At 50.8% G+C, this 26,446-nt stretch overlaps 3 protein-coding genes across 3 annotated transcripts; 2 read left to right on the top strand and 1 right to left on the bottom strand.

The window, feature by feature from the left end:
* The first annotated feature begins 422 nt into the window (after positions 1–422).
* On the top strand, positions 423–6,696 carry SSR2 (signal sequence receptor subunit 2). Its single transcript, XM_036397939.2, has 6 exons — positions 423–478; positions 2,803–2,957; positions 3,818–3,916; positions 4,281–4,389; positions 5,410–5,487; positions 6,160–6,696. The coding sequence occupies exons 2-6, from the start codon at positions 2,803–2,805 to the stop codon at positions 6,268–6,270; spliced, it is 552 nt and encodes a 183-aa protein (XP_036253832.1). The 5' UTR covers positions 423–478; the 3' UTR covers positions 6,271–6,696.
* Positions 6,697–9,002: 2,306 nt separating this feature from the next.
* Positions 9,003–19,488, bottom strand: CCT3 (chaperonin containing TCP1 subunit 3). The gene is made up of 14 exons (XM_036397822.2): positions 19,386–19,488; positions 16,998–17,059; positions 16,433–16,483; positions 16,291–16,353; positions 15,396–15,492; positions 14,951–15,068; positions 14,498–14,684; positions 13,898–14,047; positions 12,767–12,899; positions 12,224–12,305; positions 11,927–12,107; positions 10,715–10,960; positions 9,980–10,111; positions 9,003–9,351 (listed from the first exon to the last, which is right to left on the bottom strand). Exons 1-14 carry the CDS (start codon positions 19,414–19,416, stop codon positions 9,247–9,249), a joined length of 1,638 nt encoding a protein of 545 aa, XP_036253715.1. The 5' UTR covers positions 19,417–19,488; the 3' UTR covers positions 9,003–9,246.
* A 1,085-nt stretch (positions 19,489–20,573) lies between these two features.
* On the top strand, positions 20,574–25,477 carry LOC118695964 (cilia- and flagella-associated protein 45-like). The gene is given in 12 exon segments (XM_054517613.1): positions 20,574–20,773; positions 20,776–20,906; positions 20,909–21,081; positions 21,377–21,518; positions 21,841–21,996; positions 22,519–22,697; positions 22,820–22,949; positions 23,151–23,297; positions 23,552–23,665; positions 23,879–24,072; positions 24,914–25,138; positions 25,266–25,477. Coding segments are annotated over 12 exon segments (1,800 nt in total). The 5' UTR covers positions 20,574–20,643; the 3' UTR covers positions 25,345–25,477.
* The last annotated feature ends 969 nt before the right edge of the window (positions 25,478–26,446 follow it).

Here is a 26,446-nt window from a genome sequence, read left to right as displayed (position 1 = left end):
AAATACGCATTTTTCATAGTACCAACTATAACTAAAAGCACCAACTAAAAGTACCAACTATAACTAAAAGTACCAACTATAAAAGTCCCAACTATAACTAAAAGCACCAACTATAACTAAAAGTCCCAACTATAACTAAAAGCACTAACTATATAACTAAAAGTACCAACTATATAATTAAAAACACTAACTATATAACTAAAAGCACCAACTATAACTAAAAGCACCAACTATAACTAAAAGCACCAACTATAAAAGTCCCAACTATAACTAAAAGCAGCGCCCGCCGCTACTTCCGCCATCACTGGGCAATGGGGCAGCGCAGGAAGCGCTGCTCTGCGCATGCGCGGAGTCCCTGCATGCGCACAGGACTCCATTTCCCAGGGGGCATTGGGGTTTCCTGAGTCGCGCTTCGTGTGCGTCATTTCCGCCTCGCTGGCGCTGACTCGTCTTTGCGGCGGTGGCGGCGGGAGAGACGGTGAGGGGCGGGAGGCCTGGGGCAGTTTGAGGCCGTGTCCTCGGCCCTCGGGACGGGTCTGTAGGAGAGGATCGGCTCTGAGGGGCCAGGAAGGACGAGCGTCAGAGTCGGGGTGTTTTGCGGGCAGCGTGGGTGAAACCGGGCAGTTCCCTGTCGGGAGGTTCCTTGAGCCCCTCTGGGCTTTGTGAGGGGGCAGGAGCAGCCTGGGCTGCAGCAGGGCACGACTGGGGGGAAGGAAGGGGCTTCTGGGACGGGCTGGGTCCGTGCCAAGCCCGGGAGGTTCAGCGAGGCCAAGGGCAGGTGCTGCACCTGCATTGGGGCACCCCAAAACACAAACAGGCGGGGGGAGAATGGATGGAGAGCAGCCCTGGGAAGGATGTGGGGCATGGGACATTCACAAGAAGCTCAGCACGCTGTAGCAACGTGCCCTGGGAGCCCAGAAAGGCAACACTGACCTGGGCTCATCCCCAGCAGCGTGGGCAGCGTGTGAGGGGGGGATTCTGCCCCTCTGCTCTGCTGAGACCCTGCCCTGCAGAGCTGCCCCAGCTCTGGGCTCCCCAGCACAGGGAGGACAAGGAGCTGCTGCAGTGAGTCCAGGGGAGGCCACAGAGATGATCTGAGGGCTCTGGAGCTCCTCTGCTCTGGACACAGGCTGGGAGAGCTGGGGGTGTTCAGCTTAGAGAAGGCTCCAGGGAGACCTCAGAGGCCTAAAGGGGCTCCAAGAGAACTTGTGAGGGACTTTGACGAGGTCCTGCAGTGACAAAACAAGGCTTCCCACTGCCAGAGGGCAGAGTTAGACGGGATATTGGGAAGAAATTGGTGCCTGTGAGGGAGGTGAGTCACTGGCACAGCTTGTCCAGAGAAGCTGTGGCTGCCCCATCCCTGGAGGTGTTCCAGGCCAGGCTGGATGGGCTTGGAGCAGCCTGGGTTAGTGGAAGGTGTCCTTGCCCACGACAGGGGGGTGCAATTCCATGGTCTTTACAGCCCTGTCCAACCCCAACCACCACCCTGTGACTGTGGAGGGCAGAGGCCCTGACACTGAAGCAGTTTTTGCAATTAAAAGCCCCATCAAGTGTCCCCACTGGTCACACCTGTGGTGTTGCTGTTGTCTCCTGGTCCTCTCAGCAGGGTGGCTGCAGGGGCTGGGTTTGGATAAGTCAGACAACGTGGCCTGAAGCAGGGAAGTGTGCAGGGCATCACAAAAGCCACTGGAGGGAGTTGGTGGTGCTCAGTGGCTGGAAATAGGGAGGAATAATGTTGGAATTCTTCTCTTTTTCTGTTCTTCTTCTTCTCTCCTTCTTTTCTTCTTCTCTTCTTTTCTTCTTCTCTTCTTTTCCTCTTCTTCTTTTCCTCTTCTTCTTTTCCTCTTCTTCTTTTCCTCTTCTTCTTTTCCTCTTCTTCTTTCCTTCTTCTTTCCTTCTTCTTTCCTTCTTCTTTCCTTCTTCTTTCCTTCTTCTTTCCTTCTTCTTTCCTTCTTCTTTCCTTCTTCTTTCCTTCTTCTTTCCTTCTTCTTTCCTTCTTCTTTCCTTCTTCTTTCCTTCTTCTTCTTTTCTTCTTCTTTTCTTCTTCTTTTCTTCTTCTTTTCTTCTTCTTTTCTTCTTCTTTTCTTCTTCTTTTCTTCTTCTTTTCTTCTTCTTTTCTTCTTCTTTTCTTCTTCTTTTCTTCTTCTTCTCTTCTTCTTTTCTTCTTCTTCTCTTCTTCTTCTCTTCTCTCCTTCTCCTCTCCTTCTCCTCTCCTTCTCCTCTCCTTCTCCTCTCCTTCTCCTCTCCTTCTCCTCTCCTTCTCCTCTCCTTCTTCTTCTTCATTATTATCTCAATGTTCAAATAACAACAACAACAACAACAATAATAATAATAATAATAATAATAATAATAATAATAATAATAATAATAATAATAATAATAATAATAATAATAATAATAATAATAATGTGCTTTCTAAGGACTAATTCTGTTGTGTAAGACAGTGCTGGAAAGTTGCCAGGCTTTGCAAGGGCAATTAACCATCAGTTGCTAAAACTGATGAAATTGTTCATTACCAAAGCTTTTGCTCTGGAAGAGCCTTAGTGATCTGAAAGCTTTGCTCATTACTGAGATGTGCAGGGCCAGGGCTTGGACTTGATGATGCTTTTGGGTCCCTTTCAACTCAGGATATTCCATATTCTGCAAAAGGGAGTGGTACTGGCCAGGAGCTTTGAAAGAGGAGAAGATCATGAACTTTTCTTCCAGATCTGCAGTTCTGGGACACTGCTGTGCCAATTCTTCCACCCTCACGGGCAAGTTCAGATATTTCAGATGCTCAGTTCCATTTCTTTGTGTTTCTAGATGAAGCTCCCCCTTCTTGCCGTGTTTGCTCTGCTGTCTGTGGCTCACTGCGAGGATGGTGCCAGGCTCCTGGCCTCCAAATCCCTGTTAAACAGATATGCAGTGGAGGGCAAGGACTTGACTTTGCAGTACAACATCTACAATGTTGGCTCCAGGTAAGCCCTGGCCAGGCTTCAGTACTGACCACGAGCAAATGTTCTCTGTGTGGCTGCAGGGTTGGCAAGGCAATTTCTGAGTTCTCTGGTGTGCTGTTGCTTTTTGCTCCCTCTAACTCTGAGCTTTCCAGCAATGTCTGAAGGATTGACCCTGAAATTTGCCTTTTAGTTCCTGTGCTGTCCTGTGACACTGTTCCCCATGCATGCAGCTCCCTTTCTTGGCTTTGTAAGCTGGTTTTCACATTTATTCTTTTTAAGGAAAATTCCTTTTTTGCTCTCAGGACTTAACTGAGGACCTGTCAAAGATAAAACAGAACTTCCACCATGCTGCTAAAAAGCTTCATTCCAGAATGAAAAGCTGATTGAACAAATGCAGGACCCTATTAAAATGCTTTGAGATTTTGTTTTTTTTTTTTTTTATTTTATTTATTTTATGCAGAATAATGCACACTGAGTGCAGTACTGCTAACAGAAGAATATATGGTGCTGTAATGTTGAATTGATACAGCATTAATGTGATCCTGTAATTTTATATGTGGGATTTGGTTATTATTTAGGCCAGCATGTGTATCCATGGGATGGTACCTGAAGTTCAGCAAACTGCCAAATTGTGTTGTGGAAAAAATGGTGGTTTTCCTGTCCTTGTGTTTGTTTCTCTCAGCTTTGCCTTCCTCCCTCTGCTGTCTCCCTTTGAGATACCTCAACTCTCCTCCCCATCTTCTGCTGGTGACATTTCCTCTCTCAAAAATCAATTCTTCCATTTGCTGGAGATGGAAGCGTCCGTGCACTTTGCTGCAGAGCCTGTGAGCAGATGGCAAAGCTTCAGATTCCTGTCTCACCCCTCTCTTTGTTGTGCTCAGTGCTGCCCTGGATGTGGAGCTCTCGGATGATTCCTTCCCCCCAGAAGATTTTGGCATCGTCTCTGGCATGCTCAGCGTCAAGTGGGACAGGATTGCTCCGTATCTTTTCATGTTTTGAAATTCTTCCCAGCTCTCTCTGTTGCCCCTGAGCATCCTGCAGCTTCATCCTATCTTCACCTGCTGTCCCTGAAATTCCTTCCAGAGCCTGGACATGGTGGCAAATCCAAACCCCTCCTCTTCTGGATGGTGCAGTGTGAAAACAAAGCTCCTTGCAGAGCTGGGTGGTTCCTCTGCCTGTGGAGGAGCAGCTGGGTCAGCCCTGGCTGGGTCTGGCTGGCTGTGACCACCAGCACTCAGATCTGTCAGCAGCACTGACTTTCTCACCTGGCTCCTGGTTGTTCTTTCCCATTTCCTCACTTTTCTTGCTGAAATACAGCAGTGTTCCTTAACATCCAACTCCCAGAGCCAGCAACGTGTCCCACACCGTGGTTCTACGGCCTCTCAAGGCTGGGTACTTCAACTTCACCTCTGCCACCATCACCTACCTGGCACAGGAGGGTGCCCAGGTGGTGGTAAGTGGCTGATTTATGGGATCCCTGCACGTGGTGGTGTTCACAGGGGTCTGAGGATGAGGCAAGAGATGAGGATCTGACTCCGTGTTTCAGAAGGCTTGATAGATATTATGCTAAATATGTATATCAGATTAAATATATAATATTTAATATAATTAAATATAGAAATAAATAATTAAATATGTATTTAATAAATATATATAATATAAATATTTATATATTTATTTATAAATATGATATAATATATAATACATATTATATATAATATATAATATATATAATAAATTAATATATATTATATACAATATTTATAAATATTATGTATTTATAAATATATATTTAATTATATATATTTATATATATATAATTTTTTATATATATAAATATATATTTATTATATATTTATATATAAATTATATATATTCATTTAATTATATATTTAGTTATATATATTAAATATATATAATTAAATTAGATATATTATATCTATAAAAATATATAATTAAATATAGAATTAAATTACTATAAATTATATTAAATAGATAGATATTATATTAAAACTATACTAAAAGAATAGAAGAAAGGATTTCATCAGAAGGCTGGCTAAGAATAGAAAAAGAAAGAATGATAACAAAGGCTTGTGGCTTGGACAGAGAGTCCAGACAGCTGGGCTGTGATTGGCCATTAATTAGAAACAACCACATGAGCCCAATCCCAGATGCACCTGTTGCATTCCACAGCAGCAGATAACCATTGGGTACATTTTATTCCTGAGGCCTCTCAGCTTCTCAGGAGGAAAAATCCTAAGGAAAGGATTTTCCATAAAAGATGTCTGTGACACCTGCAGACACACCTGACCCCAGAGCTGCATGGTTGAGGTGATTCATGTCTGTGTTGCTCTCACCCTGCCCAGTTCTGGAGCAAGCAGGAAAGGTGGCAAAGCCTCTTTCCCCTGTCTTTCCCCTGTCTTTCCCCTGTCTTTCCCCTGCCTTTCCCCTGCCTTTCCCCTGTCTTTTCCAGGTTGGCTTCACCAGTGCTCCTGGGCAGGGAGGAATCCTGGCTCAGCGTGATTTCGACAGGAGGTTCTCCCCTCACTTTGTGAGTATCTTTCAATGGACAATGGAAAAGTGCAGCAGGCAGCTGCAGCCCAGTGTGGTGGCTTCCTGCTTGCACATGGTGTGTGTGCCTTGCCCTGCAGTCACCTGGAGAGCTGCAGAGGGAGCTGGAGTTGGTTCCTGTCAGTTCTCCAGAGAGCTATCACAGAAACAGCTCAGTTTCCATCCCAGCTCCCTCTGTGAAGGAGCTGCACTGTGGCATTTGAGGCAGAAAATCTGAGAGTAGAATCTTAGAACCTCCTGGGCTGGAAGGGACCTGCAAGGATTGTGGAGTCCAACTCCTGGCCCTGCAGAGGACAACCCCAGGAATCCCAATCATGTGCCTGTCAGCCCTATCCAAACTCCTTGAGCTGGTGTCAGGCTCAGTGCTGTGACCACTTTCTGAGGAGCCTCTTGCAGTGCCTGGGAGAGCATCCTCTGGGAGAAAGAGCCTTTTCTTAATATCCAGACTTTAATGCTGGCTGTCCTGACACAGCTGTGGGTGCTGTCACTGCTCACTGAGGGCAGAGCTCAGCGCCTGCCCCTCTGCTTCCCCATGTGAGGAAGCTGCAGACAGTGTGAGGTCTCTCCTCCCTCTCCTCCTCTGACCTCATTGCTCTAAGACTCCCCTGGCCTGGATTGTTTTGACTTTTCTCTTAACAATTTCTCCCTCTAGCTGGACTGGGCGGCATTTGGCGTGATGACCCTGCCCTCCATCGGGATCCCCCTGCTGCTCTGGTACTCGAGCAAGAGGAAGTATGACACCCCCAAGAGCAAAAAGAACTGAGCAGAGTCCAATGCCAGCAGCAGCAGCCCAGAGCTCGGGAAAGGACACCCCCAAACCCCCAAGAACAGCGGCTGGGTCGGGATCCATCCCCCTCCAGCTGCTGCCTGTGTGGTGCTTCAGCCCTCTGGGCAAAGGATTGGGTGGCTGCAGCAGCAGCTGTGAGGTGTCCTCTGTGTTCTGCTGGAGAAACAAGAAAAAAGAACAAGCAGGAGTCCCAAACTGCCTTGTCCAACCCCTTTGGAGGCAGAACCCCTCTCTCCTCTGCAGCTGCAGCAAGGGTGGTAGTGCCCAGAGGGGCCTGTGTGGGGCTCTGCCCCCTGTGCTGCCTCCAGCTCCCATCTGCCTGCTGCAGTTTTCTGAAACACCTTCCCTCTCCTGTGAAAATTTTAAAACTTTAATAAAGGACAATAGGAAATAAAGACCAAATAGCAAAGGTTGATATGGCCAGGTGCATCTTGACACTGAGCCAAGAGCACACTGTCACCTTTGGGGATAGCCCTTAAACACATTTCCCATTACATCTGACTCTTATGCATATCCATAAACCAGTTTACACGGCCTCTCCTCGAGTCTGCCTTTTTAGAGCCTGCATGTTTCCTGGCTGTGGTTTTGGCTCCTTCTCTTTATCATTTCCAGTTTTTGGGCCTTGGTCCACACTGTCTTAGACAGCAAATGCTGATGGGTGGCAGATCTGGACAGGAGTCCTCATCCTGTGTTCATTGGGTGTTATCCCATCCAAACAGGCATTTTAACACAAGCATCCTTACATCAGCTATTTCACTAAGCTGTATTAACAACAGAAAGAAAAACTACATCTTTATAACAAAGTTATTTTACCATTACACATATAAAATCCATTTGGATATTTGCAAAAAGCCAATATTATAAAATGTACCTATAGCAGGGTCATGTCTCAGGGTCCCCTCTGGGTGCTGCCTCCCTGTGGGACAGAGGTGGCTCTGGTGACACCACAGCCCTGATTTGACAGAGGCTGTCACAGCTGCTGCTTTGCCCAAAAGGGGCACTAAGGGAGGTCCCTGTTGGTGGTGTTCTCTGGGTGGCCATGATTTGGGTTTTTTTGTGTTCTTGCTGTTCTTTTTTATTCTGCACACGTTTGGCTGTGTGGAAGTATTGAGGATTTTGTAGTAATATAAAAGGAACATCGTGACAGTGAGCATTGCACCTGCCCTTGGCCTCACTGAACCTCCTGGGCTTGGCACAGACCCCCTGCCCAGCCTGTCCCAAACCTTGGGTCTTGGTTTAGAGAAAATTCTAGGAGAAATACGCTCTAAAATGATTTTGTCAAAAGAGAGAGGGTTTCAATAAGTTCTCTTTCTTCTGCCAATGAGAGAAATGGATAGCAGGGGATGAAAGTGAAAAAAACCCACGTATTTATTAATAGAAAAAACAAACTTCAACAACCCAAAAAAAAGGGAAAAAAGGGAGAAAACATTTTGAAACTCAAACCCCACCTCACCATGTGGCTGAGAGGCAGAAGTCGTGACTGCCCTTCTTTGCCTGTGAGGACAGAGCAGAAAAGTGTTCATAGAAGCTGGAACCTGTTGGATTTCTGGCGTGGGTCCTGCAGCGGCTGAAGTTGCTGGATTTTAATTTCATTTCTCGTGTGGGTTCAGCTCCTCCAAGAGGCCTCGGGTTCGGGGCGGTCCCGCCGGCTCCCCCGAGCGGCCGAAAAAGAAAAAAGAAACCAAGCAAGCCGGAATAGTTCAGAGAGAAATAACAAAGCACCAAGAGGATTCCCGGTACAGCCTCCAGGCTAGGGAAGGGAAGGGAAGGGAAGGGAAGGGAAGGGAAGGGAAGGGAAGGGAAGGGAAGGGAAGGGAAGGGAAGGGAAGGGAAGGGAAGGGAAGGGAAGGGAAGGGAAGGGAAGGGGAAAAACCCTTTAAAACCCTTTTGCTTCACTCTAGCAGCAAAAAAACCCAACCCAATCCAACGAAAGGAACAAAGTGGGCCCGGTCCGGCCTGAGCACCCAGAGAGGAGCTTGAACAGAGCCCACCCAGGAGCTCAGGGCTCCCCACCCCAACTCTGGCTCCATCTTAAAGGTTCAGCTTTTGTTTTCTGGGCATAAAGCCAAGATAAAGGAATAAATCATAAAATCACCCCGTGAGACGCTGCTCGCACCACTGTGCTCTCAAAGCCAGAGTGCAGTGAGAGTAAATCCCTGCAGCCAGGCCCACAACAGGGGATTTCTTCTTCCTCTTGCAGAATCAGAGTGAAGTGATAATGGGACAAGAGGGTAACAAACTGCTTTGGTTTGGAAGGGACCTTAAGGAGTATCCAGGTCCAACCCCCTTCCACCAGCCCAGGCTGCTCTGAGCCTTCTCCCACTGCCAGGACTGGGGCAGCTTCTCTGGGCCACCTGTGTCAGTGCCTCACCATCTTCACAAGGAAGGAATTCCTTCCCAATATCTCATTTTTCTGGCTCTAGGACAGAGCAGAGGGGCAGAATCCCCCCCTCACACGCTGCCCACCCTGTTGGGGATGAGCCCAGGTCAGTGTTGCCTTTCTGGGCTCCCAGGGCACGTTGCTACAGCGTGCTGAGCTTCTTGTCACTGTCCCATGCCCCAAATCCTTCCCAGGGCTGCTCTCCATCCATTCTCCCCCAGCCTGTTTGTGTTTTGGGGTGCCCCAATGCAGGTGCAGCACCTGCCCTTGGCCTTGCTGAACCTCCTGGGCTTGGCACGGACCCCAGCACAAGGATTAAAGACAGAAACAGCCTGAAACAACGCATTTATTTCGAGGTGAAGAGAATTTTCACTCAGTAACCCTCACCCCACAAGCAGTGCAGTGCTGCCAAGAGCCACTGCACCTTTTCCCCATGCCCAGGGTGTTCTCCATCCCTCCTGGACTTTAAACAAACTTTTCCAGGCTCAGCCTTGAGACCAGGCCACTGCATTGAGCTTCTCCCATGTCCAGGTCAAGGCAGGTGGTTCTCCCCCCTGGGAAGACTCAACCTCTCACTCCTGGGCTGGCTCTGGTGCTGCAGACTGCTTGCTTTGGTTGTCACCCTTCTTTTTGTGCCCCGAAACGATGTCGTCAATACGGAGGAGGAGAACGGCAGTCTGCAGAGAAAGCCCAGGGCCAGGGCTCATTCAGAGCTCATCACAAAACACAAAACACAAACCCCAAGCTGCCCAGCTTTCACACCACACACTCATCAGCTCTGGGCTGAAATGGCTCTTTCAGCACAGGAAAGGGGAATGGTGTCTCACAGGCTTGTGGGAGCAGCAAGGGGCTGCTCTCCCACCACCATGGAAACAAGGACACCCTTTTTTTTCCTGTTGATTGATACAGAAAGGACACAGTATCCCTTCGAGGAACACCAGCAAGGTAATGGCAGGGTCTACAACGTTCCCATTGCAGCTGAGACATGGCAGCCCCAGCCAGCCAAAGGGATCAAGCTCCCACCGCCACTCATGGTTCCAGCATTTGTGGCACGGGATTGCTCAGGCCCAGCTCTGCCTGGCACTGCACCCTGCACTGTTTGCAGGGAAAGGTGGGATGAAATATGATCAAATTCAGCTGCAGGATCAAAAGCCTGAGGCTGGGCTCCCACACCCCTCGTTCTCAGACACCAGCATGCCCTGCACTGGGTGTGATGCCCACCCAAACACCCCAGCATGCAGGGCAGGATGTCCTCCTGCCCCAGATGATACCCACAGAGGCTCTGAAGTTTCCACCTCTCCTTACCTCCACGGCTGTTTTGTAGGTCTGAAGTTTGACAGCCAAGGGCTCCCAGATCCCCAGCTCCTTCATGTCAACCAGGGCTCCAGTCTCCCCATTCACCCCCCATGTCTGGCTGCCTTCCTGAGTGTGCTTGGCCTGGAAGCAGAAGGACAGGGTGGGTGAGGTGGCAATTTCCCCTCCGGAGTCTCAAACTGACTGTGTGTCACAGACATGTTTTCTGAAAAATCCTTTCCTTAGGATTTCTTCTCCTGAGAAGCTGAGAGGCCTTAGAAATGAAATGTAAACAATTATTATCTCCTGCTGTGGAATGCAGCAGGTGGATCTGGGATTGGTCTCATGTGCTTGTTTTTAATTAATGGCCAATCACAGTCTTGGACTTGCTGGTCAGTCACAACATTTTATTATCATTCCATTGCTTTTCCTTTCAAGCCTTCTGATGAAATCCTTTCTTTTAGTATAGTTTTAATATAACCTATATAAGAAAATAATGAATCAGCCTTCTGAAACATGGAGTCGAGATTCTCATCTCTTCCCTTGTCCTGGGACCCCTGTGAACCCCAGCCCAACTATGGGCTGAGGAAACTGTAACAGGTCATTGGAATATTCTTGATTTTGGAGTTTACACAAGAACCCATCACTGACAGCACAACAAGGGCACCGTCCTGAACAGTGCCTGACCCCAGCTGGAGCTGCTGAAGCAGGGAAGGGCTGACTCTCTCCTGCTGCCACATTCCTTACCCTGAGCGAAGTCAGAACCCGGATTGTGCTGGCGCCGCAGTTCTGGATCAGCGTGCGGGGAATCACTTCCAGGGCCTGGGCCACTGCACGGTAGGGCCACTGCTCCACTCCTGTCATGCCCTTGGACTTCTCTGTCAGTGCATGGGCCACGGCCATTTCAGTGGCTCCCCCGCCGGGCACCAGCTGCGGGTCCATGAGCACGTTGCGGCACACCTGCATGGCGTCCTGCAGGTTGCGCTCCACCTCCTGCAACAGCCACACAGTCACAACGTTCTCGAGGCTGGAAAGTTCTCTGAGCATAAAAGAGTCCAAATATTCCCCCAGCACTGCCAAGGTCACTGCTGAGCCAAGTCCCAGGGTGCCACATCCGTACATTTGTTAAATCCATCCGGGGATGGTGGCTCCACTACTGCCCTGGGTGCCCTGTGCCAGGGTCTGACCACACTTTCCATGAAGAAATTTCCCCTAATATCCAATCTAAACCTGCCCTGGTGCAACTTGAGGCCAATCTAAGCCTGCCCTGGTGCAACTTGAGGCCAATCTAAGCCTGCCCTGGTGCAACTTGAGGCCGCTTCCACTTGCCTGTCGTGAACGGCGGGAGAATTGCCTCACACAATATGCGTGAACAGCAAATCTCGAAGTTTATTGATAACTCACACATATTTATATTGGTGTTAATGAAGCTTATACATATTGCAAAAGCTGAGCTCATTATTGGTTAAAAGACACTTAAATCAACCACACCTACTTCTATGCTCTAATGATTATTTTGTTTCTATGTTTACATTCTTGTAGCTATTCTACCTAGGCTATCTTCATTTTTCTGGCAAAGGATTTTCTCCCCCATCTTCATGTTGCAGCAAAGGTCACCATGACCCTTGTCAGTGATTGGACACTGATTACTTAATCCCCAGCTTGTTTCCCCTATCCTTATCCAACGGTATCACACCAAAGTGGCCTTTCTCAGCTAGCCAATTATCCACAAAGCTCTCCACACTTGCCCTGTAATTTGTTTCTAGGGTGAAGAGCCTGACTAAATAGGGAGCAATAAGGTGCTTGCTGAGCCCCCCAGCTCCTCCTTGTGTTCCAGACCCTTCCTCAGCTCCACTTTTACCTGGAGCACCCCACCAGCTGAAAGCCCAGCCCACAGTGTGCTCACCACGAGGGTGGCTGGCACAGGAGGTGAAGCAGCCCATGCACTCACTCACTCACCGCTAGGATTTCCTTGCTGGCTCCCCTCAGGATGATGGTGCAAGCTTTAGGATCTTTGCAATCGGTGATGAAAGCAAAATACTCATCTCCTATTTTCTTCACTTCAAAGAGCCTGGCACCAGTTCCCACATCCTCCTCCCGGAGCTCATCGGTGCGGCTGACGATGCGAGCGCCACAGGCCCTGGCACACCAAAGCAAAGCATCAGACACCCCCAAATCAGAGCTGAGAGGGTGGGAGCACAACGAGTCTGTGTCAGGCACAGTGGGAACGAGCTCCAGGCAGGAGCCAAAGCCCACCTGGCAATCCGGTTGTTGTCAGTCTTCCGCACCCTGCGGATGGCGGTGATGTTGGCTCTCATCAGGTAGTGCTGGGCCAGGTCTGAAACCAGGTTTGTGGAAGTTCAGTAATGAACCAGCAGCATCATGCTAAATTTCATCTGTTTCTCAGTTAACAATCCAGCTATTTTCATTCCAGTCTTTGAAGCAAAAGGGGTTACAGGAGAAAAGCACCCAAATGCAGCTTTTTAAACCAGGCTGCAAGGCAAAATGGCAGCACAGCTCTCCAGGGCTTAAAACTCGGCTTCACTTGTGTTTTGGTATCTTTCCCAAATTGCTGGAAAAGCAAAATATTATTGTAGGAGTCTAATTTCACAAAGCAACATCAAGGATGAACCTCAATGCCCTTTTTGCTGGTGTACACCAAGTTTGGGAGGAGCTGCATTAGTTTGCTGCTGTGTTTTTAGTTTTGGTTGGGTTTTTTCCTAATTTCCTGAGCAGTGCATTTAATACCATGAACCTCACTGAGATGAATTCAACACAAAGGATCACATGTGCCATTACCAGAAACTCCTTTTTCTGTGATGACCAGATCTGGCTTGACTCTTATCAGATCCTCACACATCTGCTGAATGTACTCTTCCTCCATCTGCAGGATCCGGGCAAAGTCTTCCTCCCGAGTAATTTCAATGTCAGTCTGTACAAAAGAGGTGCAAACAGCTGAGGTGTTCATTCCAACCTTCACACTATTAGACACACCCTCCTCAGCCTCAAGCAGCTCAGCTCCTCCAGTACAACCAGGGGAAAAAGTCAGGGATGAAAACATTGATCAAATAAACTGTGACACTGTGCCAGCTGAGCAGTAACCTTAGTTCAAGCTCAGAAATATTTCTTTTGCTCTTGACCAGCATTTAGATACACAAAATCACTGTAGCTGCTTCATTTGAAATGCTGTAGCCTCACTCCTATTCTTCTGAAGCCCACAGCAGAATTAGCCCCCACATTTAGATAAATCACAAATCACTGTAGCTGTTTCAATTGAAATGCTGTAGCCTCACTCCTATTCTTCTGAAGCCCACAGCAGACATCTTTCATGAAAAATCCTTTCTTAGGATTTTTCCTTGTGAGAAGCTGCAGTTTCAGCAACCAAAAAGAAACAATGGTTATCTGCTGCTGTGGAATGCAACAGGTAGACCTGGGATTGGTCTCCTGTGGGTGTTGGGATTTCCTGACCACTCATGGCAGAGCTGGCTCTTGCTCTCTGTCTGAGACACAGATCTTTGTTATTCATTCTTTTCTATTCTTAGCTTAGCTAGCTTCTGAAGAAACCTTTCCTTTCTATTTCTTTTAGTATAGTCTTAATGCAACATATATCATAAAATAATAAATCAAGCCTTCTGATCATGGAGTCAACATTCTCGTCTCTTCTTCATCCTGAAAACCCTTGTGACCACGGTCACAGAAGCCCACAGCAGAATTAGCCCCCACATTTCGATAAATCACAAATCACTGTAGCTGCTTCAATTGAAATGCTGTAACCTCACTCCTATTTTTCTGAAGCAGAATTAGCCCCTACATTCCATAGGTCTCTGAAAAGTAGAGCACAGAAATCCTTTCCCCACCTGCAGCTTTAAAAACCCACCTGCATCTGTTTGTTTTACTCATTCTAAATGAAGAGCTGCAGGTTTCTCTCACCTGGCTCTCTCCTTTCTTGTACTCCAGGGAGCAATCCAGGAGGACGATGCGCGGGTTCTTAATGAGGCGGCGCATTCTGGGATGGGTCACGTCCTTGTTCACCATAATCCCACGCAAAACGCACGAGTCCTCACTAAAACCACCTGGGATCTGACAGACACAAGGCAGGAAACGAGGTCAGTCAGTTTAGTTTACAAAAACATCTTCCAGGTAACCACAGCGAGTCCAGATCACTACACAAAGTTTAATTTTAAGCACACACTGATTTAGATTTTAAGTGGGAAGTTGTGAAAGAAGTTAAGAAACTTTTAACATTCTGTTGTCTGACAACATGTTTAATTTTCCATGCTCCAAATCCAACTGAAATGATATTTTTGACAGGCACTCTTTTTTAAAAAGAGTTGAAATAGCAGCCACAGCATGGCTGACAACACTGACTGAAATGATAAAGGATTAAAATAAATCATCCTGAAATAATCAAGGATTATGTCTGCAGACTGCAGAGAAATAACACCAAATTCTTCCCAACACACCCTGCAATAAACCAGTTCAGACCAAGAAAGGAGCACAAGGATAAGAAACAGTTCAGGACAAACTCACCTTTTCTACTTTTGCATATTTTTTAATATCAATTTCTTTTCTGCCATTTTCTTCAAACTCCACAGTCTTTACAGCATCAAGAGCAATGCTGCAGGCCAGGTCAGACCAGCGGTTGATTGCCTTGGTGTTTATTGCACTCTTAATTATTTTAAGCATCATCTCTTTATTGTTCACATCCACTGGAGTTCTGAGATAAAGGAAAAACCAGAGATAAAGGAAAAACCAAAGAGTTCTGAGATAAAGGAAAAACCAGAGATAAAGGAAAAACCAAAAACCAAAGTTCTGAGATAAAGGAAAAACCAAATTAACCGTTGTTAATTCCAAGCAACAATCTAACCCTTTGGACTCCCTGTCCAGTTTTGCTAAGCTGTGTTTCAGTGCCTGAAGGAGCAGCTCCAAGCAGTACAGAAAGCCCCAATCCCTCCTCTCTGACTCCCACCAGCCCAAACTTACCCAATTTTCTTCAGAATACTGATCATGTCATCCAGAGCCTTACGATAAGCCCAGATGATCACAGTTGGGTGCATCTGCTGCTCAAGGAAGTGTTCAGCAACAGAGAGCATCTCTCCAGCTAAAAACAACAAAAAATAAATTTAAAATAAATCAAAATTCTTCAAGTTAGTAGGACAACCAACAGTCAAGAAAGGAGACCACATACCAGAAAAAAATATGTCTGCTCTAATATCACCCACACATTTCTTTACTCTTATCTGGGGTTATCATGGGGGAAGAACAACTTCCCAAAGTGTGGAGCTGATCACGTCAGGGTCTCACAGTCAAAACTCCTCCTCTCCATTTCAAGATTAGTAAATAATTAGGATGTGTCTCATCACAGGCTTTGCTTAGAAAAAAGAGTGAATTTTAGCCTTGAATAAAGTGTTGGAGTCAGTCTCCTTACCAAGAATAATGACAGATGTGGTCCCATCTCCAACTTCTTCATCCTGAGTGCGGCTGATCTCTATCATGGATTTTGCAGCTGGATGCTGGACTTGAATCTAGGCAGGAGCAAGGATGGGGCATGGATTTGAATATTATTTCTATTATATATATATATATATATATATATATATATATATATATATATATATATATATATATATATATATATATATATATAAAATAAAGATATTATTTATATTGAATATAATATAATAATATAAATACAATATAAATAATACAATAATATAATTGAATATAAATGATATGTATTAATATAAATATTCTATTATCATTATCATTATTATCATTATTATCATTATTATCATTATTATCATTATTTCAGAATATCAAAGCAGAAATGTCTCACATCACTCAATGGAACAAACACCACACCTTTAATACAATTAAAGGCATTCTGTCCAACAACAGCAAGGCTTTTTTTTCCTTTCTGAGACCAAAATCAAGCCCTTGTATTTGACAGGATTGTGTCTCTTCGCTGTTTTTCAGGCATTTCAGTTTTTAGGATGTTCTTTTAACAATAATGATTTCCAGGTCTCATCATGTGGCATTGTGAACACCATCTACCCAAAATGTCTCAGTGCAGTTGATAACAGCTCCAATTCCCAAAGAACTTGCATCAGTTTTGGAAATACTCCATGAAAACTTCCCACTGTAGGATCAAACCTGCATTTCTGTACAGCAAGAATACCTGCTGGGTATGTTTGACATGTTTCATTTCTCCCCAGTGAGAACCTTTCTTGGAGCAGGGGAGATCACACAGCTCCCACTGCCATCCAAAATTTGGCACATACTGATTTAACGTTTAACAAGAAAACCCTTGAGGGGAAACTCACTTCTCTAAGAATAGCATTGCCATCGTTGGTCATCACAATCCCACCCATGGGGTCCAAAAGCATCTGCAAGAAGAGAATCAACACTTGAGTGCTCTGTCCCACGTGGGTCTCACTTCTAACCAGCTGCAGCACGAATTCTTACCTTCATCATCGCTCTCGGTCCCAAACATGTTCGGATAATGTCGGCAATAGTCTGGGAGGAATCAAAGAAAGGAGGTTATACAGGAGGGCATCAAAAAGCCCCAAAACATCCCCACTGTGAAATCAGCAGCCCCTGCAAAATTTAAAGTCATCCAACAACTCTGCTGTGGGGTTGATTGTGTTGTTGAGGTGCAGCCACGGTTAAGAATTGTATGGAAATGAGAATATGGGGATTATCAAGACACTGGAACCACACTGAATTATTATCTCAGTCAGATGTCAAAACTGAGACACTTTCAGACTTTGCAGAGAAAAGGGGTTTGGTTAGCTAAATCCCTCCATGGTGATTTATAGGGTACCCATTACATGAACAATGCAGATATTTTGGTTTTATACAGAATTTTTTATGTAATAGTACAGGAATCTTCTGCTAACATAGAAAATTATTTTCTATGTTGCTTCCTCTTCTACTCTACATTCATATCAAATAGAGAAAATATGCTCCACATTCAGTTTTCCCTCTGAAATATATAAATACACACACACACAGCCTGAGAATTTGGTACCTTTGCAGCAGTGATGTTTCCTGTCTGGACTTTTCTTCCAGACTCACGTTTTGTATTCTGACCTAAAGAATACAGAAAAAATAAAATTAATCAAGTACAAAACATCAAGGATGCAGTCACCTCTCAGTCACCCATTCAACACGTGACCAGATTGAAATTCAGAGTTTTAATACAAATACTGCAGTCATGATGAGAAATATATTGTTAGAAAACTATTAGTGAAAACCAACACTCCCTGTTATAACACAACTCCTTGTTAGCATCCTGAGACAAAGCTTTGCAACCCCAAACAGGACCTATTACCCCAGAAAAATCAAACTGCAGGGACTCACTGGGATCTGCCAGATCTCCCAAAGCTGAGGAGCTGCTATTGTACAGGAGCCTTCAGTCAAAAAAAGTTACAGAGGCTCACGTACAGTGAGCAGAACTGTAAGGGTGATCATTAAGTTAATCCATCAAGGTTATTTTGGCACGTGAGGGTGAGCAGCAGCTGGGGTACCGAGTGGTTCACAACCACAGCTGGAACCCAGCTGTCAACAAACTCAGCCCTAGGGCACATTTGGGCTCAGGGATGCTTTTCTGCTATTGAAAGCCCGGCCCGAGCACGCCCGGATTTATTCGGGAGCAGATGCACAGGGAGGTGTAAGACAGAACAAAAGGAAACAACAGCAAGAGCAGCACCAGGTCTCAGGCAAGCAGGCTTACAGAAAAGGGGTGCTGGGCTATGATAGTCTGCCTATTGGGTTAATAGAGAGCAGAATGGATGGAGAAGACAACGAGATACCCAAACAGGAAAAAAAAAAAACAAACCCGGGAATACCTCATGTTGGTAGAAGGTGAGAGAATCACAGAATGGTTTGGGTTGGAGTGGACCTTCAAGACTATTTCACTCCAAAACCCTTTCATGGGCAGGGACACCTACTAGAGCAGAGCTCCAAGCTCTGTTCCAAGCTGGCCTTGGACACTTCCAGGCATGGGGAAGTCACAGCTCCTCTGAGCAATATGTGCCAAGGCCCTACCACTGCCGCAAGGAAGAATTTCTTCCCACTATCCCACCTAACCCTATCACTACCGGCCCTTGCCTGAAGTCCCTTTCCAGCCCTCTTGGAGCCCCTTTAGGCCCTGGAAGGGGCTCTGAGGTCTCCCTGGAGCTTCTACTTCTGCAGGCTCAACACCCCCAGCCCGTGTCCAGAGCAGAGGGGCTGCAGCCCCTGGATCATCTCTGTGGCCTCCTCTGGACTCACTGCAGCAGCCCCAGAGGCCCAAGAATTGGGGTTCAAACGGGGCAGGACAAAGCAACGTGCTGAGAAAGACGCGAGGAAGGAACGCTTCCAGAAAAGGTCTGAACGCAGCGGGCTCCGGGCTGTGGGCAGGGAGCTGTGAGGGGGAGCTGGGGGCAGCAGCGATTCACGAAGGGGCTGCAGCCCTTGGATCATCTCTGTGGACTCCTCTAGACCCGCTCCAGAAGCTCCCAAGAACTGGGGTTCACATGGGGTTCAAACAGGGCAGGACAAAGCAACGTGCTGAGAAAGAGGCGAGCACGGAACGCTGCCAGAAAAGGTCTGAGGGCGGCGGGGTCCGGGGTATCCCGCGCAGGGCGCGGCAGAGGCTGTGGGCAGGGAGCTGTGGGGGGGAGCTGGGGGCGATTCCCGGAGGGGCTGCAGCCCTTGGAGCCTCTCCGTGGCCTCCTCTAGACCCGCTCCAGCAGCTCCGGAAGCCCGAGAACTGGATCCCCGGCAGGACAGGCGGGCCCGGCCGGAACGGGCCGTGAAAGGGCGCCCGGCCATGAGGAGCCGCAACATGGCGGCAGAGCGGCGCGGGGGTCCGAACCGGCCACCCCATCGCCCTCCGCCCCGGCAGTGCGGGCCGGGCCCGCTCTATTGTTAGAGCGTCTAAACGCCGGCATTTACCTTCTATTCTACACGCTCGCCAGCTAACTCCCATTGCTAACTGCCATCCTCCACCTACACAACCAAATCGGTGCATTATAGTTCCCGATACTTAAAACTCTCACATCCCACATTAAACACCGCTTGATCAAGCCTAGTCGCAAGCCTAGCCCTACTCCTAGCCTTAATAGTAAAAGCCCCCCTATATGGTTTACACCTATGACTCCCGAAAGCTCACGGAGAAGCCCCCATTGCCGGTTCCATGCCCCCACTGCTGGTTCCAAGCCCCCAATGCCGGTTCCGTGCCCCCATTGCCGGTTCCGTGCCCCCATTGCCGGTTCCGTGCCCTACTCCTAAAGCTCTGAGGCTAGGGCATCATACCAATCACTATCCTAATAAACCCAGCATCAAATAACCTCCACTACCCCTTCACCACCCTAGCTATGAGGTGCACTAATAACCACCGCTGTCTGCCCACCACAAACCGGTCGGAACTTACTGAGAACCAGGACGGGGCGCGGGCCCATCATCGCGGCGGAACCTTCTGGAGTCTCGCGGAGCCGCCACACCGCGCCCCCCACGCCGCCCTTAATGGCGCGCTCGGCTGGGAAGTGACGCTGAGCGCAGAGGGCGGGGACCAACCGCATCCAAGGCCGAGAGGAGGGGAGGAACGGAACCCTGCGCAGCCCCGGAGGAGAAGCGGCGGGCGCCGCCGGGCGGGCGGCGGAGTGCACGTTTCCCTGCCGCCTCCCCGTTAAATCCGGAAGGCAGCGAGTCCGAGATGTCACGGGCGAACTCGACTCGTAGAGGCAGAGCTCAGTGAGCCCCCCTCGCTCAGCAGGGTGGTCTTGCCCAGCCTGCGCTGCTGGAGCCCAGCGGAAGGACGGAGGGTGAGGCGGCCCCGCCTGTCCGACCGCGCCGGCCGGGCCCGGGACCGCCGAACCCTCTGAGCACCTCCGGACCCCCCAGGCCTCTGCCTGCCTTAACCCCCGCCGTGGACCAGCCGGGCACCCCCCGGCCCCAGTTTTGTCAGGCCCAAAGTAATTTTTTATTAATATTATTTGACTGGGCGGGTGCGGTGGCGCTGCGCCCACCCCACCGCTCCGCAGTGCCTTGGGGGCTGCTGAAAGGCCAACCCAGCGTGTTGGGGAGCAACCCCTGTACCCCAATAAACGGATCCTCTTCTTTCCACGGTCGTGATTTGGGGCTGGGGGAGAGCAGGGGGGTCCTGCTGGGTTACAAGGGGGGACACCCCGGTCTGGGGGTGCAGAGACCCCATAGCAGCGTGGAGGGGCGGGACCACGACCAAGGGGCGTGGTTTAGGCGGGGCAAGAGCAAAGGCGCGAGGGGGCGGGGGTGGAGGGGCAGGACTGAGCTGAGGGGCGGTGCTTGAAAGGGCGGGGCAAACATCGGGGCGGGGCTTATGGGGAGGGGCGGGGCCGTGACTGGTGACGACCCCCTGGGAGTCGCGTGTGTCGCGTTCATTTAGGGGCACTTTAAGGGGGTCTGCAAGGAGGACACCACGTGGGACAAGTGTGAGCACACCGGGTGACACAGCTCCGCCGAGCCCCGCCTATTTCAGCCTAAGCCCCTCCCCTCCCACCTGAGGCACCACCCCCAATTCCCCCCCCCCCCCCGGCCCGTCACACCCTGCGAGCTGTTGGGGCGTTGCCATGGCAACACCGCGACAGTGGCTTTGAACACGCTGTCACAGTCCAGGACAACAGGACAGCACCGATAGCCCCGACAGCCCCGCGATGGCAGCCGCGACTGCCGGCACAGGATCCCGGTCCCTCCGTGCCCGGGGCTCCTCCCGGAGGTCCCTCCTCGCCCGCCGTCTGCAGCGTTCACCGCCGGGATCTCAGTCCGTCCGTCCCGATGGCTCCCCCGGGCTCCCCAGTTCCCCTACACCCCGCAGGATGTCCAGCTCCTCCCGCTGACCCCCAGCCCCTCTGTCCCCTCCGGATGTGCCCCTGACACCCCCGCTCCTGCCGGGATCTCTCCGTGTCCAGAGAGCACCAGGTGGGGTGGAGGGCTTCAGGTCTCTCAAACTTTTCTTTTCGGCAGGTGACGGGCTCCAGCGACCCTGTCGTGATCTCTGAGGATGTGCCAAAACATCCTCGAGAGCTGCTCTCCTTCGAGCCCAAGCTCAAGACCATCCAAGTCATCACCAAGGACCTGATCCGGGAGCTCATGTAAGGCTGTGCCTGAGCCCTGAGGGGTTTTTGGGGCCCAGCAGGTGTCAGTGCAGCATCCCAAAACCTCTCTGACCACTCCTGGGGATCGTGCCCCCTGCATCCCAGCCTGGTGCCACTCTCACCACACTTTCCCTTCCTGCCTCACCCCAAAACAAGAGAGCCGGGTCCCCACGGCTTCCCCAGCACTTCCCTCATTGCTCTGGGCTGGCTTGGTGGCCAGGTGGGCAGCTCAGGGAGCACAGGGACCTGTTGGGGTCTCCGTGCCACTGAGCTCTCTCCCTGTGTTCCCCAGCATTCCTCAGGAGAAGCCCCAGCCTTGCCTCATCATTGGGGAGAGGGAATACGAGAGGATCAAGGAATCATCTCGAGCCCTGACTGAGGTGGAGCACTGGGACAGGCTGAAGACCCTGAGAGCCAGACAGGACGCTGCTTTTGTAGGCATTTCACTTCCTGCTTCCCCCTTTTCCTGCTCCCTGGCAGGCTCTAGGGGTGGTGGCTTCAACCCTTTTGTCCCTAATGTTTTGGGGCACAGGGGAGGCTGCAGGGCTCAGGGCAGCACCCCTGAAATTGTGCCCAGCACTTCCAAGGGCATGAGGTGTCTGCCCAGAGGTGTGGGGAGGGGTGCCCATGGCCATGCCAGGGCCCCAGGAGCCCCACATGTCCCCACTCAGTGTCGGGAATGCAGCACCTGGAGTGTGACCCCTGCGAGCCCTGGGGAAGGTGCCCGGGATTGGGCAGCGCTCCCTGTCCCCACAGGAAGCCCTGAAAAAGGCCCAGATGGAGGAGCAGAGAAAGGCAGAGCTGGAGGACAAGAGGGACTGCTGGAGAGACGAGGAGGAGGAGCAGAAGCTGCTGCAGCGGGCAGTGAGGATGAGGCTGGAGCAGGAGGAAGATGTGCGGGAACTGAACACGGTAGGGCCAGCGCTTGTGACAGAGTTCACAGGGGTCTCAGGCTGAGGGAAGAGAGGAGGATCTGATTCCATGTTTCAGAAGGCTTGATTTATTATTTTATGATATATATTATATTAAAACTATACTAAAAGAATAGAAGAAAGGATTTCTTCAGAAGGCTGGCTAAGAATAGAATAGGAAGGAATGATAACAAAGGTTTGTGGCTTGGGGTCTCTGTCCGAGCCATCTGGACTGTGATTGGCCATTAATTACAAACAACCACATGAGACCAATCCCAGATGCACCTGTTGCATTCCACAGCAGCAGATAACCATTGTTTGCATGTTGTTCCTGAGGCCTCTCAGCTTCTCAGGAGGAAAAATCCTAAAGAAAGGATTTTTCATAAAAGATGTCTACGACAGGCGCTCCCCTCTGTCACCTGGCACTGCTGAGCCTCCCCTGCTCCTCGTGCTCCCGGGCTCTTCCTCTCCTTCCCTGGCCCTCCCTGCTCCCTGTGTCCACAGACACCTCCTGTCCCCACAGCTGTTCCTCAATGCCAAGTGCAGCATGATCTGGGACAAGCAAGTCCTGGAGAAGCGGATGATGCACAAGGAACTGGCGGAGGAGGAGAAACGCCTGGACAAGATGATGGAAATGGAGCGGGAGAAGGGCATGGAGGTCCAGGAGGAGCTGCAGCGCCAGAGGAAGCAGGAGCTGATGAGGTGGGCATCCCTCCCTCTTCCCCATGGAGGCATCTGGCCCATTCCAACCACACCAGCCCTGTCCATGCCAGTGTTCTCACAATGGGGAGCAGGATGGAGTGAAACCCTTCTCATATTCCCAGAGCCCGGCAGGACATTGTGAAACAGATGGAGCAGAACGCAGAGGAGAGGGCACTGAGGGCTGAGGAGCTGTACCAGGAGGGCCAGAGGCAGCTGGAGAGGCTGGAGCAGATGAAGAGGGAGGATCTGAAGGTGGGAGCAGGGAACAGGGGGTGCAGGGAGGTTTCCACCTGGCAGAGCTGGATCAGCCACACTCAGGCAGTGGGGACAGCAGCCAGCAGGATCAGAGCTCTGGTCCCTTGGGAAGAGGTGGCCCAAAGCCTCCCTGCCCTGACTGAGGAGGAGGAAGGAGCGTTCACCTTGGTGGTCTCCAACCCTGCATGGCATTTCCAGGCCTGGGAGCAAAAAGAGGAGCGACGAAAGCAAATCCACGCTGATATTAAACGTTTCAACATGGAGAGCCAGAGGCTGAAGGATCAACAGCGGGAGCAGGAGAGGCTGGAGGATGAGCGGGTGCTGGAGCAGCAGCGGCAGAAGGCTGTAAGAGCAGTGGGCTCCTGGTGGGGTGGGCAGGGGCTGCAGGAGCTGTCCTGGGGCTCAGTCCCATCCCTGGGGCTCAGTCCCACCCCAGGGCTCTGTCCCACCCCAGGGCTCTGTCCCATCCCTGGGGCTCTGTCCCATCCCGGGGCTCTGTCCCACCCCAGGGCTCAGTCCCATCCTGGGGCTCTGTCCCACCCCAGGGCTCAGTCCCATCCCTGGGGCTCTGTCCCACCCCAGGGCTCTGTCCCCCATAGGAGCGCGAGGCTGCCTTGGAGGCAGAGCAACACCAGCTGCGCCTGGAGAAGGAGAAGGAGCTGGCTCGGCTCAGGGCCACACAGGAGCGGGCCCAGGCCTGGCAGGCAGAGCAGGTGAGTGGCCCAGGCACAGGTGCTGTGCTCCCCTGCCATTGTCCCTGTCACCACCCTGGCAAAGGGGCAGCGCCCCTGGATGTGGGGGCTCTGCAGGACCAGCCCCTGGAGCCAGGGGATGTCCTGGAGTGGTGCTGGCAGAGCCAAAGCCACGGCCAAGAGCTTCCATAGGTGCCCCTGAGGGAAGCCCAGCACTGTCCCCTGTTTGGGCAGGATGCTCTGAGGGCCAAGAGGAACCAAGAGGTCGCAGACCGGGAGTGGCGGCGGCGGGAGCTGGAGAAGGCGCGGAAGAAGGCCGAGCTGGAGCAGCAGCTGAAGCAGGATCGGCTGGAGCAGGTGGCCCAGAAGGAGCAGTACCTGGCCATGCAGGTGCAGCAAGACCGCCAGGAATTCCAGAGGGTGCTCAGGTGAGGCACACGGGACCGAGGGATGGCTGAGGTTGGTGGCCAGGGGGCTCCCAGTTCCAGTTGGGGGCTCCAGTGCCAGCCCAGGTGCTGTGCCAGGTGTGGGGGGCTGTGGCAGGGTCCCTGAGTGTCTTGGTTTGGAAAGAAAGGAGTCTGCTAAGGAAGGCAGGAGCTTCCCCTGAAATGGAGAATGTAAATAAACCCTCCCCACCCCTCTGAATTGCTATAAATGTTAAATTAAGGGGCTCTCAGGCAAAAATATGGGAGCGGGAAATAACAGTTCTTTAATAAGGAAAGGAAAAAAAATAAAAGGATAAAATAAACAATGCAGTACACTAGAACAACACTGACAGAGTCAGAACCCAGCCTGACACCCTGTGGGTCAGGGTGTTGGTGGCAGTCCCATTGGAAATGTGGCTGCAGCCCTCCTGAAGTATCAGGTGTGGTTCTGTTGGAGCAAGGGGGTCCTGTAGAGAAGGATGAATTCTTCCTCTGAAGATCCAGTGGAAGGAGAGGCAGCTGCTGTTCCTCTGGGGAATCCCGTGGAGAAAGCCGTGCTGGTGTCTCAAAAACCTCTGGATTATATCTGGGTAGCAATGCTTGGCTCCTCCCTCTGGGCAGGGCATCTCCCAATGGGATGTTATAGTTCTTATCAGCCATGCAGGGACATTCCATAGCTGTTATCAGCAGATGTCCCCTCCCAGGGAGGTGTGAATGTGGTCACTCAAAGAGAGAGATAAAGCAAACTGCCCACTTGACAAAGATAATCTGCCATACAGATGGCAATGGAAAAAACACCTTGCATTGCAATCTTCAACACTGAGCCAGCCCGGCTCTCCCTCAGGGCCCTTCAGGAGCAGCTGGAGCGGGAGAAGCTGGAGCAGGAGCAGAGGCAGCTCCGGCAGCGCGGCCATGCCGAAGGTCTCCGGCGGCAGATCCAGGAGCGGCAGCGGCAGCGGCAGCGGGAGCGGGCGGCTGTCATTGAGGAGGGCCGGCGGCTGCAGCAGGAGATCCGGCAGCGCAGCCAGCGCCTCGCCCAGCTCAGGCAGCAGAAGCTGCAGGAGTTCAGGTCAGGGGCTGTCTGTGCTGCTTTCAGGGCTCCCTGAGTCCCTCCTGGTGTCCCACCCTCACCTCCATCTGCATCCTCGGCTAACGGGCCCTTCCATCGGGAGCCTGATGGATTCTTTCCTCTGCAGAGCCACCGGAATTCCTGACAAATATTTTGCCCAGTTGGAGTGCAGGGCCCGGAGCCGAGCCAGCAGAGCCCCCTCCTAGGCCCAGCCCCACCAGGAACTTATTGGGGGCTTTCCCTGGAAGTCATTCCTTTTGTGACCCTTTGGACTCTGAACCTTGTTGCTGTTGGTTTTATTCTCTCTCGTTGCAGCTTCAGGAAATTGTTCTTCTCTCAGCCCTTTGGGATATTTGTGCCTCCACGGGGAGGGAGAGGGGCAGCAGCCCCTGGTTTTTAGTGACAGCCCAGAACTGGAGAATCCCATTCCTAAACCCCCACAAAGCTGAACAAACACCATCTCTGCCAGTTTAACCAAAAAGCTGCATTTTGGACCAAATACGAAGGAAATGGCTCCTGTGCCCCCCTGTCTGGGGGCCATGGGTGTACTGGGAGCACTGGGAGGGGGAAAGGGGAGCACTGGGTGCCCTGTGCAGCCCCCCCTGACTCGTGATCATCACCCCAGGCAGGGCCACAACGGGAGCCATGGGATGGGGACTCCCAGTGTCCCCCAGTGTCACAGCACGTTCCCATGGATGTCACTGGTGTCCTGCAGTCGCCCATGTGGTCCTGGCAGCTCTGCCTGGGTCACCTGGGTGTCCTTGGGGGGGACAGTAAGGGACACCTGGCTGGGGGTGACACCCATGGGTGACATGTCCGTGTCCCCACCCATTCCCCATACTCATCCCCTGCCCGCTCAGTGTCCAGCTCCTCCCCCTCCTCCAGGGGATAAGGGGGTTCTGGGGGGCCCTGTGGGGATAAGGGGGGTCTGAGGGGGTCAAGGAGAGCCATGGCTGGAGCTCCCTACTCACCTGTCCTGTGATTTCCTGAGAGCTGCAAGAAAAAGAGGACGGGGTGATCATGGGGTGCCCTGGGCCCCAACCCCACCTGGGACCTTTAAATGCCCACTGGACCCCTGAGCCCCCACCAGACACTGATTTCTACTGGACTCCCAGGCCCCTGCACCCCAAACCACCCCTGAGTGAATACTGGGATAGGGGTCTCAGGCAAGGTGGGACATAAGGAATGGGCTCCCATGTTTCGGTTCTCAGGGAAATGAAGGTGCCAGGGACGGGCAGTGGCTGGGTGGGCCTGTGGGTCTCAGCTCCTTCCCTGGGTGCCTCAGATTTTGGGGTGACCCAGAGCCCA

Source organism: Molothrus ater, chromosome 29, assembly GCF_012460135.2.
Source record: "Molothrus ater isolate BHLD 08-10-18 breed brown headed cowbird chromosome 29, BPBGC_Mater_1.1, whole genome shotgun sequence".
NCBI lineage: Eukaryota > Metazoa > Chordata > Aves > Passeriformes > Icteridae > Molothrus > Molothrus ater.
This window is presented reverse-complemented; position numbering and strand designations above follow the sequence as displayed.